Here is a 14,082-nt window from a genome sequence, read left to right as displayed (position 1 = left end):
TGACAGCTCTCTCGGGCTGGTGAGAGGATCTATGAATGAAGTACACTTTCAGTTACACACTCTCTTGAGTCTCCTTGAGGCTCCTTGCATTTCCCCTAGAGCATTTAAGGTTGACCATTTTGCCTCAAGAGACCTGCAAATTTTAAAACAGTGGCTAAGAACAAACAGGGAAAAATATCTATACACAAAATTCAAGAATGAAATGAGTTAAAATGCTAACAGGAACTGTTTGGCATTCTTTTCAGCAACTTTGTTTTCATACTTTCTATATTTAATAAGCATGGAAAAAAGTGAATTTTAATTTTTAAGATTAGTGTGATCCATATACCATGCAGTCAAATAAGATGTCAGTTGGCACAATATAAAGAGTTTAGGAAAATAGAAATCATTTGACCTTGTTGCTTAAATATGCATCTTCTAGTATCATCGATTTGGTGTCCTAGAATTACATTTGCTTTCTCTGTTTCCGATCACGGTAATTATTCAGTGAGTAATATTTTTATAACAAATATTGCAAATACTATGAAAAATATCATAGCTGACAGAAATTAGAAGGGAGAGAAAAATATACATTTTCTCATTTGATCTTCTGGGAACCCATTACATACTGTCTCATAGTACTAGATAGGGAAAGAAATTTAAATTATTTAATATGGTATAGATAACTCTTAGAAACACTAAATGATAATAACTAAGAAAAGTTGAGATGCTTGGGTAAGCAGCAATATAAGGCAGGTTATTTTGCTAAATTCCTCATTAGAGTGTTTAAAATGAATAAATCAAGAAATAGAGGCAAAAGCATATTAGAATTATGTTGTTTTGATGGGAAATAATAGAAGCCTTAAAATAGAAACACTTAAAAGCAAAAAAGCCTTCTCTAGAATGTTTGAGCTGAGCTTGGGCAGGGATAGTTGAGTACTTTTATTCCATTGTAATTTATTTTACCATGTGTTCCTACTTTACTTATAATTATGAAATCACTTTCAAATTCAGTATGCAGATGGTCTGGATATTAGGGAATTCTTAGGCATGTTGTTAGGTCATGTGATTGTTTTGTCAATCAGATACTTTCTAAAACCTCTGGCTGAGCTGTAAGATGCTGAGCAAATTATGAGAGTGTCTGCCAGTCGAACAAATTAAGGAGAATGTCCCCAAAACTTAGCAGCACGTGTAGCAGCAATGTGTACACACATCATTACGGGCACAGAGAGGCATTGTAGGCATCGAGAGAGAAAAAAGAGAGCAAATTTCCGCTGCTTTGAAGCTTTGCCAAATCTACTGGTCTCTGAGGGGAACTATATTTGTTACATATAGAGTTTGGGAGTTATTAGCACTTTGCCTTGATCACAACAGCCTGTTTCCAGCTCCGTTTATCTTTCTTCCAGCCTGCAGGGATCCCGGTGCTCTGTCTCCTGTGAAGATGGACAATTCTTCAACGGCCAGGACTGCCAGCCCTGCCATCGCTTCTGCGCCACTTGTGCTGGTACTGCCCCTCCAGATCTTTCGTTTATTCTCCTGGTTCTGGTTTTGCTCTTGCTCATCTGGTTTTAGCCATCGCTTATGCCACCCACTTGATATTTTTAAAGTAAATGCTGGAGAAGCATATTTCTCTTTTGATGATTGTGCATGTATTCTCATCTGAAGTCAAGCAGTCATCAGCATCCTGCCCTCATCGAGAAACTTAAATATCTCAGGGATATCTCCTTCTCTTTCCAAAGAGAGCAGACGTTTTTGGCAAATAGCTTCAATTTAAAATGAGAGGAGTTTTTTTTTTCCAAGGAAAGTAAGAAAAAGCACAAATATTACATTATTACTCTTAAAATTGTAACAGATTAATGCCACTTTCACAAACTGTTAAAGAAGCAGCCAGTTATGCAGCCTCTACTGAGGTTTCATTTCTGTTTCCTGCATTTGTCTTGCTTTTAAGGGGCAGGAGCTGATGGCTGCATTAACTGCACAGAGGGTTACTTCATGGAAGATGGCAGGTGCGTGCAGAGCTGTAGCCTCAGCTATTACTTCGACCACTCTTCAGAGAACGGATACAAATCCTGCAAAAAGTAAGTGGATCTGCCCCCTCAGCCCTCGCATCTCGTACCCGGGTTCCTTATATGACTGCCTTCATAAATAATAAGAAAACTTAGAATTTTTTATGATAAAATCAGATTCAAACATTTACCTATGGACGTTGCCCTGTAGCTTTAATCCAAGTTTATCTTTGATATTTTTATTTATTTATTTTTTCTTTTTGCACTTCGGGAACCTAGCAATTATGGTAAGAAAATATTTTTGTGTCATCTTCAAAAGGAGAATTAAGTTTAAGACATTGAGAGGTTGATAGTAAACATACCTTCTTGTGTGCATGGTATATAAAAAATTTTACATTTTTCCCACAGATGTGATACCAGTTGCTTGACATGCAATGGCCCAGGGTTCAAGAACTGTACAAGCTGCCCCAGTGGGTATCTCTTAGACTTAGGAATGTGTCAAATGGGAGCCATCTGCAAGGACGGTGAGTACAACTGCACGCTTTGATCTTCCAAGCAAAGTGTGGTCTTCCTACTCACGGTCTTGTATTTTTCCACTTAAGACAGACACTAACAAGCATGCATCAGATAGGACATGCTGATTATCTTGCTGGCATCTCTTCTTGAACTTATGCCCTTAATGAGTTTTGCTTTTTTGACTTTTTTTTAATAGTCCCACTGCCAAAGATGGCTCCAGTTAATTTTTTTAATTAATGAACTTTATTTTTAGAGCAATTTTTAGATTCATAGAAAAATTGAGCAGAAAGTACAGAAATTTCCCATATAGACCTACTTCCACACATGCACAGCCTCCCCCACTATGAACATCCCACATCAGAGTGATACATTTGTTACAATTTATGAACCTACATTGACACATCTTATCATCCAGAGTCCATAGTTTACGTTGGGGTTCACTCCTGGTATTGCACATTCAGTGAGTCTGGATAAATGTGTAATGACACGTATCCACCCACCACTGTAGTATCACACAGAATAGTTTACTGCCCTAATAATCCTCTGTGCTTTGCCCACTCATGCCTCCCTACCCCTAACCCCTGGAAACCACTGATTTTACTGTTTCCATAGATTTGCCTTTTCCAGAATGTTATACAGTTGGGGTCATACAATACAAAGCCTTTTCTAGTTAATGTTGATGTGTTTCTTCCTAGTCTTTTGCCATATGTACTTGTTACCAGATTTTTAAAATACCATGGACATAGAGTTTTGTATCTTACCTTTTGTGCTAAGCTTTTGGCATAAACATTATTCAATGTTTTTACAAAGTCTTAGGAAAACCTCAGCAGCACAAAACCAGGTGAAGATGTTATAGTTTTTTTGCCACTTTCCTATTATTTGTATTTATAATTTTGATATGTAAATAGTAATCAGATGGTATCTGAATCTTTCATTATGCCTATGAGGCTAGGAATTAATATTCCAATATTATAGAAGAGAAAACCCGTGATGTGAAGCTAGAAGTGACAGACCCAAGTATAGAACTTAAGACTTGTAAATGACGGTCCATTTTTCTCTTTTTTGCACCAGTGGTTCTCAACCCAGATGCCAGGAGTCCACACCTTCCCCAAAGATTCTCATTGAATTTGTCTGGGGTGTAGCCTGAGCATGGATATTTTTAGAAGCTTCTCGAGTGTTTCTAATGTGCAACAAGTATGAGAACCACTACACTGCCACATTCCCCCTGAGAGTATGGCCAACTCCCCTCACTTCTCTAGCCTCAGTTTCCCCATCCATAAAATGAATGAATTTAAATTATTCCAACCCCAACATTTTGTGAACTTTTGACTCTCGATATAGTTCATGCTGAGAGCCATGAAATTTGTGCCTAATTTTATGCAAAAAATATCTCAATGATGTAGAAAGAAGTTCTACAACAGTTCAAAACATCTTTGATGGTTATAAAAACAGAAAGTATGCAGCATTTCATACAGTCTTACCTGACAAGGTCATTGCCCTAGGTTTATTTTTTTCCCTTGTTTGAATGTTTCCTCTTCTGGAAATTTCACAAGAGACAGCACAGTACTGTGATTAGGAGAATACAGACTTGGGCTCCAGACCTTGGGCAGGTTATGAACTTCTCTGGGCCTCATTTCNAACTGCACGCTTTGATCTTCCAAGCAAAGTGTGGTCTTCCTACTCACGCTCTTGTATTTTTCCACTTAAGACAGACACTAACAAGCATGCATCAGATAGGACATGCTGATTATCTTGCTGGCATCTCTTCTTGAACTTATGCCCTTAATGAGTTTTGCTTTTTTGACTTTTTTTTAATAGTCCCACTGCCAAAGATGGCTCCAGTTAATTTTTTTAATTAATGAACTTTATTTTTAGAGCAATTTTTAGATTCATAGAAAAATTGAGCAGAAAGTACAGAAATTTCCCATATAGACCTACTTCCACACATACACAGCCTCCCCCACTATGAACATCCCACATCAGAGTGATACATTTGTTACAATTTATGAACCTACATTGACACATCTTATCACCCAGAGTCCATAGTTTACGTTGGGGTTCACTCCTGGTATTGCACACTCAGTGAGTCTGGATAAATGTGTAATGACACGTATCCACCCACCATTGTAGTATCACACAGAATAGTTTACTGCCCTAATAATCCTCTGTGCTTTGCCCACTCATGCCTCCCTACTCCTAACCCCTGGAAACCACTGATTTTACTGTTTCCATAGATTTGCCTTTTCCAGAATGTTATACAGTTGGGGTCATACAATACAAAGCCTTTTCTAGTTAATGTTGATGTGTTTCTTCCTAGTCTTTTGCCATATGTACTTGTTACCAGATTTTTAAAATACCATGGACATAGAGTTTTGTATCTTACCTTTTGTGCTAAGCTTTTGGCATAAACATTATTCAATGTTTTTACAAAGTCTTAGGAAAACCTCAGCAGCACAAAACCAGGTGAAGATGTTATAGTTTTTTTGCCACTTTCCTATTATTTGTATTTATAATTTTGATATGTAAATAGTAATCAGATGGTATCTGAATCTTTCATTATGCCTATGAGGCTAGGAATTAATATTCCAATATTATAGAAGAGAAAACCCGTGATGTGAAGCTAGAAGTGACAGACCCAAGTATAGAACTTAAGACTTGTAAATGACGGTCCATTTTTCTCTTTTTTGCACCAGTGGTTCTCAACCCAGATGCCAGGAGTCCACACCTTCCCCAAAGATTCTCATTGAATTTGTCTGGGGTGTAGCCTGAGCATGGATATTTTTAGAAGCTTCTCGAGTGTTTCTAATGTGCAACAAGTATGAGAACCACTACACTGCCACATTCCCCCTGAGAGTATGGCCAACTCCCCTCACTTCTCTAGCCTCAGTTTCCCCATCCATAAAATGAATGAATTTAAATTATTCCAACCCCAACATTTTGTGAACTTTTGACTCTCGATATAGTTCATGCTGAGAGCCATGAAATTTGTGCCTAATTTTATGCAAAAAATATCTCAATGATGTAGAAAGAAGTTCTACAACAGTTCAAAACATCTTTGATGGTTATAAAAACAGAAAGTATGCAGCATTTCATACAGTCTTACCTGACAAGGTCATTGCCCTAGGTTTATTTTTTTCCCTTGTTTTGAATGTTTCCTCTTCTGGAAATTTCACAAGAGACAGCACAGTACTGTGATTGAGCATTTCATACAGTCTTACCTGACAAGGTCATTGCCCTAGGTTTATTTTTTTCCCTTGTTTGAATGTTTCCTCTTCTGGAAATTTCACAAGAGACAGCACAGTACTGTGATTGGGAGAATACAGACTTGGGCTCCAGACCTTGGGCAGGTTATGAACTTCTCTGGGCCTCATTTCCCTCATATGTAAAAAAACGAAGAAGATAATACTGCTGACTTCGTATGGTTATTCCATGACTCTTTATTAGGAATCTCAGAAAGCATCAAATAGAACTGGGCACATGATGGCACTGGTAGAACGTCATTTCCCTGGAGCATCATAGGTAACTTTGCATCTTCGTAGCTTTTCTGATGTATGACTGGTTTGGCAGGGACAGGCCAGACCCCTCAGGCTCTGTGATCCGAACATCTCTTGGCCAGGCCAAGGCTGATTCTGGTTACATAACACAGGGCTGAGAGGCCTGGGCGATGGCACCCCAGGGACCATGTAAGTATCACTTTTTAGTTACAAGCAAGTGCCTCCTTACCTTTATTTAAAAACAGGGTTCCTCTGTATCTGAATATGATCAAAATTTGTTGTAAGTTAGTAACCAGAAAACTAAGGAAGAATTTTAAGTGACTGATTGAGGAAATCCATTGTAACTTAAAATCTTCACCTACAGCACTTGGCACCAAGCATTTCAAGATTTTTGATGCTTTAACTACTTTTCCTAAACCACAGGGAGCATGGGATAAGTTCTGCCAAATCCACTTTGGTAAAAATGGAGTGTTAGGATTATGGGCACAATGGAAAATGAGGAACCATAATTTGCAATTAGTCCATTTTCAGGTCAGTTAAAGAATGAGATCATTGAAGGCTCACCAGGCTTTTCAAATCACATGGCGACTGCATTTAAGAATGTGCTATTTATTCTCTATCAACTGTCATATTTCCATGATTCTAAGACATACTTTTTTACATTTTAACATCTCTTGAAATCAGATGCATCTTATCGCTCATGGCAGCTTACAGCTGCTTTTGACCAGCAGGTTGATGTGACAGAGGTGTCATTGCCTGGATATGAGACTGTGAAGCACAGAGATGACTGTTCTGCCAAGTTAGGCGCATGGTTCCTACTTCTTGTGTTGAATTTAATTGCAGTTCAAAAGAGCTTCAAAAAATTAAACTATTATTCAGTATTCAAAGGACGGGTTACTGCATAAGCACAGAGACAAAATTGAAGGTTATATCAGTGTAACAAATACTTTTAATAAGTATAAAATTAAAATTCTAATTGATATGAGAATATTGTGACCTGGTTTAATAAGAAGCATTTTTTTCTTTATATTACTTAAAATAATGATGCATCTTCAATCCTATGTCTTGGATTCAATGAAATATGTTATAAATGACTGTGTACTCTCTGCTCAAGGGAATTCTAAAAAAAATTCCTTATGTTTTTATTGATTTCTAACTTATTCTTTTTCTAATCTTTTTTTCTTCTTTCACAAATGGATACCAATCACATTTCCTGTTGGACCACGATATCTCTCCTTGAAAAACAATGCTGTTGACTGAAATCACTTTGGGTGGACCAAATTTCCTCCTTGTTGACTGCTCCTGAATGATCTCTTCCAACCCCCAATCTGCCTCTCTGGCCAATCAAAACTTCTTCCGTGCGTGCACATCATGCCGCTCTGGTCCTCAACTTCCCCTCTCTCTTGACTTCCCGGAAAAGCAACGGAAGAGTCCTGGGCCGAAGGAGGTTTCTGTATGCTTGTGAAAAAGAACAATCTATGCCAGCGGAAGGTTCTTCAACAGCTTTGCTGCAAAACATGTACATTCCAAGGCTGAGCAGCCATCTTAGATTTCTTTGTTCTTGTAGACTTATAGATTATTCCATATTATTAAAAAGAAAAAAAAAGCCAAAAAAAAAAAAAAAAAAAGCAAGCCACCTCTCTTTTTTGCTCTCTTTCTCTCTCTCTCTCTCAAGTTTGTGCAGGGAGATGGTGAACTGTTTTGTCAGAACTTAAATGGAAAAAAAAATAATAATGCTACAACAAGCCTACCTTTTATAACTGGGTGTTTAGTGCTAAACAGCCAGAACCACAGAGACAGTATTGTACGACCAAAGCATCTGATGCCAAAATTTGACGTTAAAGTAATGATTTGATTTCCTGCCCTGATTTTGAAGGTCTTTTTTTTTTCCCCCTCTTGCATTCACTTGGTCGTTTCCCCTTTGAGATGCCTAAAAATACCTTTCCAAAACATCACAAGAGCATTCATAGATCAAAACGAAACAAAGCTCTTGAATCAGTCATTTTTCATGTTTGACTCCACTGTCGGGGGAAATGACAGAAAACTGGACCTGAGGGCATTAAGAACATCCTAGAGAGTTGTGTTCAGTGTCGTTTGTCCTAGTATTTCCCAGGTAAACATGGATACTTCTCCACACATAATTTACTCCATGCATTATGTACTGGTTTTTGCCTTTTACTCACACTTGATAAGTCTGCTCCACTGGTGTCATCAGATAGACGTGCTGCTACTGGCTTTTCCATTGTAGATTGGGTTACTTTACACACAGCTAGCTGGTCACATGGGATTGCTCTGTATAGTCAAATTGGTGATGGACAATGCGGAGGTACATAAAAGAGCTGAGACTGACCCAGCTCCCCTGAAACCTAGAGTGTTAACTTTGTAGACCCTGCACAATCTCTTGGTGCTAACCATTATCCCCATAGAATTTTTTTAAAGGCCATCAGAAATTCCATTTGTCATAGTGGGAAGCATTTTGGATCTGTTGTAGGTAATTTCTTCCTGGAGTCAAACGTTTCTAAGAGGTCCTGTATTTTTTAAGAAATGGAATTTATTTAAATAATATTTAAGCTCGTGTCCATGTTGGCCGGGCAGTGTTTTTCAATGGTGCTTATTAGAAGTTTTTTCGTCTTGTCATTTTAAGAAAATAAAACTGGAAATTGAATATGGGTGGCATGATTGTACCCTCCTGGTTCTGTTGTTTTCCTGCTCCTCTGTCCCTCTATAACTATGTCATGCAGTCACACGCCTGTCCACTGAATGTTATTGAGATCATCTGTTTTTTGGAGGTTTTTTTTTTTTTTTCCAGAAATATTTTCACTAGTTTTCTATGACTCCCTAAACATTTTATGGAAACTAGCAGACTGAATTATGAGAAGACCGTTTTGGATCAGTGTCCAGAATTGAGGAAACCTGACAGATCTTTTTTACAGTTTCTCTGTTTAGGGGAGGGTAGACTGATAGCAAGTTTCTTCATTTTTCATATCGAAGCTCCATTGGTGACCTCATTTGCTTTGGGGGTGGCCAGCCGTCTTGCAGACTTAATGCTTCTGAGACCCTCATTTCCAAGATAGTGCTGGCTGCACGGCTGAGGAGAGGGATGTTCTCAATATATTATCCTGGGAAGGAACTGGGGAGTGGATGCTGAGGTCCCCATCTCTGCAGCAAGCTAGTAGAAAGCCTGCCTTGAAAATATTCCTAGACATCAAAGTTAACTTCCAGTCCAAGGTGAATAATAAGTCAACAATCACTAACCACTCTCTTCATGGCGTAGTAATGATACTGAGTCACATACTGATTCCTAAGTAACCAGGGAATGTTCCTCTTTATAACACTGTTGTAGGCCCTTCTGACACAAAGAAATAAAGTTAATCTTGGGTTCAGCATATAGTTTCACATTTAAAGGCACAATCTTTAAATGGACAAATGTAAGCACAAGCCTAAAGCAAGGTCAAACAGATGGCAAAACCAGATTTGCCTGCAAAGGAATCCATTGAACTGAACCAGCCTGTAATATCTGAGGCACTAAGGTTACCATGATGGGAAAGATACAAATGACCTTTGTGTTTAGAGACAAATAACCATAACATGAAAGCCAAACCCACCGGGGTTCACCAGAGTGTGTTCCATTTCCCACTGACCATGCAGGTGCACATCGAGGAAATACTGGTGTAACTACTAGTGTGTTACTGCCTCAGTTATCTACATAACATTATTAACTAGAACATAATGCTTTCAAAGTTTAAGTTAATGTTATATATTATGTATAAATATATATATTCATAATGAGATATATGTAACGGATAGTAAAAAGTTTGGAGACTTAACAAATGCTCTACCCTTCTAGAGACAAAAGTCCTATCTTCTGTCTTCTTTTGTCTTTTTATTTTTAATTAGTGACCCATTGTTAAATCCAGATCCACTTTTACTGAAAAATACTGTACATGTGTAAAATGTTCAGTTGTTTTTTTGTAAAATATAGTAGAATGGTTGTAATTGATACTGGCCAAAATCAATGTTATTCCATATTTTATTTTTTCTATTAAATTAACCTAAGTTCCTGTTGATTTGATCTGTTCATACCCATGTATAAACATCTCTGAAAGGGTGAGGTAATAGAAACTTCTCTGTTTGCATATAGAAGCTGAATACAAAGAGAGGGCTGAGAATGAATGAAGCGTCTGTATAAAGTTAGAAAAGAAAGGGTGAGCAGATGTGGGCATTGAAATGAAGAAGAAAAGAAACAGAGCAATATACGAAAGGAATGGGTTAGGTTTGACCATGAATGTATGTTAAATTCCATTTTTAGTGTAGTTTCTATTGGATTGTACAGATATTGGACCCCAGTGCATGGGCCATCTGGGCCAGCTCTTTCCTCTGGCGGAGTGCTCACCTACCTGTGTGTGGAGGGATGGGGACCATGGCCTGGGGGCAGGGACATGGGCGTGTAGAAGCTGTTAAAGGAGAAGATGGCTTCGTTTAGTTTGCTCACATCTTGTGTAACGTTGACGGTGGCCGTATCGCTGGATGCCTAGGTGACTTTGCCTGATGTAAATCTCCATTACATGCCACAGGGTGGGACTGAGCAGTTAGCTGTAAACAGCAGTGGGGTATAGATCTTTTTGAACCCTGCCTGAGATGCAATCGCTAGCCTTGAAAGTTCAGTGCTCTGCCTTTTAGGGAAAAAAAAAATATGAGAAATCAGCCAAAGCAGTCACAAATTGAGTTCCCACTAGGTTTAAAGATCTGGGGATACAAAAAGGTGTAAGAGAGAGCCTCTACTGTCATGAAGTTTTATTATGGGGATAGAGGGAAAATAATTTTATTGACCACTTACTATGTGAGAATATGGAGTATATATACATAGTGATGTAAATACATATTCTCTTAATTTCCAGAAAAATTGTAAAGCAGAGGTACATGTATTATCCTGTTTAAAATAGGAAAACTGAGGCACAAAGACTTGAAAGAAATTGGTTGGGATTACATACCCAGACTCATAATAATAACAGTAATAATAATATTAGTAATAATAAAATTCAGCAGTAAGACAACTAACAGTCAATACTCAAGTAAGTAGGACACTAAGTTGTTAAGTTCAGAACAGGCAGAGATTCCTTCGAGCAGGACTGGTCAGAGCAAGCTTCCTAGAGCAGGTGGAACTGGAATTGGCCCTTGAAGCATGGCTAAACTTTCTCTAAGCAGTGGGGAAGAGGACGGGAGGAACGTGACCAGCAAACTTGCTGCGTAAGAGATTTCAGGGAAGCAAGATGTTTTTAATAATTTTAAGCTAATTAGCTCATTACTAGAAAGGACAGTGATTCAACATTTGATGGATCAGTCAAGAAAAACCTACACATTTACTCCTTGTACAAGATGGATCGTGTGTCCATCCTCCTAAACTCCCACATCCATGGAAGACCTTGCTAATTACAGGTACCCATCCAGGCTGATCTAAGTCTTCTCACTTTCCACCCCAGTATCAGAGGCTTGTCATCACACTATTGATCTCTTATCAGGCTCATAACTTTCCATTCAACAATCTACCCTTCATTTTGAAGAACTTGCAAACTGAGTACTTAGAGGAGGGGGAACTGATCGTTTTAGTTACTTCTGAATTAAGGTTTCTCAGTCCAAGTGGTCAACACTTTAGGCACCTCTGAATACGGAAATACACAGCACCTTGTCCTCACATAGAAAGAGTGTCATGCAGCTAGAATATAAAGTAGACGTGCATTCTTAACCACATCCAAATTATCATTCAGCCTCACACAAAGACAGCCGTGGCAGACCACAGCACGGTGAATAGAAATAGCCTGTTGGAGGCGACTTTAAATGATGGTCTGGCCAATTCAATCCTCCCTCCTCCCATCCTCTAACACAAGATGGCAGAGGGGAACAAAGGCCAGCTCCAGCGTGACCTCACCTGGCCCAGTCTGGGCCCCAGGCCCTAAACTCAATATGCACAGATGACAGAAAGTATAAACCCGCTTCTCTTCTCTGGTCAACAGCTATTTTCAAATGTTATTTTTGTTGCAAACCCATAAAATCTGAAGTTCTCAGCAGAATACTTTAGAGCCTTTGACATATTTAGCAGGGCAGAGCCAAGATGGACATAATTTCACTGTGGCTCACTGGAGCTAGTTGGCACCTAGAAATGGGGCTGTAACCCATATTATATATTATGTCTCCTCTTCAATACAAGAGGTGACAATCTGGCCCAGATTGAGTTCTTCAGCTAGAAGGGTGCAGTTAACAAAGCATTACCAAGTCTCAGCGGGTCAGAGGATGACCTGGGACTGTCAGCCGTTTCTTCTCTCCGCCTCCAGGGGACTTACAAGGATGGTTTCCCTGGATTGTTACTGAAGGATTTTCTCCTAAAATCTCCTCTAAAGGGCCATTGTTTGGGTGCTATTGTTTTTTCAGGGCCAGGTATCAGGCAGCAAAAGCTATTTTGCATCCCACCTCCTAGTAAATTCCAGGAACATTCCCTGAGACCTGAATTGTTAAGATCTTTTGCATTATTTTTACACTTTATAAAGGAATGCATTATCTTAAGAATACAGTGCTTTAAGTTTGACATGGTTTTACTAAAACGGCTTTATTTAATTTGGCCAGTATAAAAATCAGGCCTATAGAGATTAATTTTTTGATACAAGATTCACAGCAAATAAGGGGTGTGGCTGGGACTGAAGCCCATAGCTTGAATCCACACAACACTGCCTCTTTTTAAGAGTGCCAGAGAAAAACATGTCCACATTACATAGGTTGCAAGGCAGGGGGTAAGAGCCTACTTCCAAAAGCAGATAGAAAGCACACCGTGTCCCTGGACTTGGGTTCTTTTCTTTATGAGCTTAAAGTAGTAAACATTACTGAATCCCTGCCATATACCAAACTCTGAGGTTCTTGCCCTCTTCAAACTTATAGTCTAATGGGACAAATAGACACTTTTAAAAATGGTTATAATATGAAGCTCTTAAAAAGGGCTTAAAATATTGTTGACAGCCCATCCAGAGGAGCAAGCTCACTTTGCCAATTAAGTGCCAAGGACCGGTGCCCTTGCACTCCAAGCTTTCTGAGGGCATCTAAAAATAGCATGAAACATTAAAAATAGAGTTGGCTCTAAAATGTACAAAGAAAACTGCAAGGATCAAAATCAAATGGTATCTTAATTAAATATCTATAAAATGCAACATGTCAAACTAGTCAGTTGCAACTCAACTCTTAAGGAATGACATATAATTAAATTTAATGTAGGATGAAGGTGAATTTTAATGTGTTTGAGATGATGTGGGACCTACAGAGGTTGGAGAATCTAGAATCTGAGGATTTTAATATAGCCCTGCAAAGGAGGAAGAAATTCACTCTTCACTCCGAGGAGGGTGGTAGTTAGGGAGGACACTGGGGTGGGGGGGTGGGAGGGTGGTGCAGAAGGACAGCAGTGTGTGGACATCTTCCTGGATTCTGTCCTCTGCTCTGCTCTTTGCCTTCTACATTCTCTCCAGGGAGATCTTATCCAGTCACATGGTTTTAAATGCCATCTAAATGCTGGTGATTCTTAAAAATATATATATGTTTATGTGTGTGTATATATATATATATGTGTGTGTGTGTGTGTGTGTGTGTGTATATATATGTGTGTGTGTATATATATATTTTGGTTTTCCTGATCTCTTCCCTCAAGATTTCCACCTGCAGAATCAGTTAACTACTTGATTTTTCTCTTCCAATATCTAACAGGCATCTCAAAATTAACATATCCAAGTAGACTTCAGACACCCCAACCCCCTAACCATCATTACCACCAAGTCTCTCCCATCTCAGTAAATGACATTACAACCCATCCACGCAATTGTTTAAGATTCCTCTTTTTTCTCCACCAAATCCTATTCATTAGCAAAGTCCCATTAACTGTATTTCCAAAATAGAGCTCTGAATGGTCTACTTCCACCCAATCTTAGCTGTGACTCTGGGCCAAACCACCCTGATCCCTTCCCTGGACAACAGCAGGGACCCCCCCCCCTCCCCAGTGTCCTCCCTAACTACTACCCTCCTCGGAGTGAAGAGTGAATTTCTTCCTCCTTTGC

At 38.9% G+C, this 14,082-nt stretch overlaps 1 protein-coding gene across 1 annotated transcript in view; it reads left to right on the top strand.

Moving 5' to 3' along the window:
* LOC103610329 (proprotein convertase subtilisin/kexin type 5-like) overlaps positions 1-10,062 on the top strand; it is a gene marked incomplete at its 5' end in the record, with an annotated part of 39,143 nt that extends 29,081 nt beyond the window's left edge. The window contains 4 exons of the mRNA XM_008594519.1: positions 1,386-1,483; positions 1,928-2,057; positions 2,394-2,509; positions 7,416-10,062. Of these exons, the coding sequence (XP_008592741.1) occupies positions 1,386-1,483; positions 1,928-2,057; positions 2,394-2,509; positions 7,416-7,531 (460 nt within the window). The remainder of the gene's footprint in view (positions 1-1,385; positions 1,484-1,927; positions 2,058-2,393; positions 2,510-7,415) is intronic.
* Between the last annotated feature and the right edge of the window lie 4,020 nt (positions 10,063-14,082).

This window comes from Galeopterus variegatus, unplaced genomic scaffold (genome assembly GCF_000696425.1).
Source record: "Galeopterus variegatus unplaced genomic scaffold, G_variegatus-3.0.2 Scaffold10944, whole genome shotgun sequence".
In the NCBI taxonomy this organism is placed as follows: Eukaryota; Metazoa; Chordata; class Mammalia; order Dermoptera; family Cynocephalidae; genus Galeopterus; species Galeopterus variegatus.
This window is presented reverse-complemented; position numbering and strand designations above follow the sequence as displayed.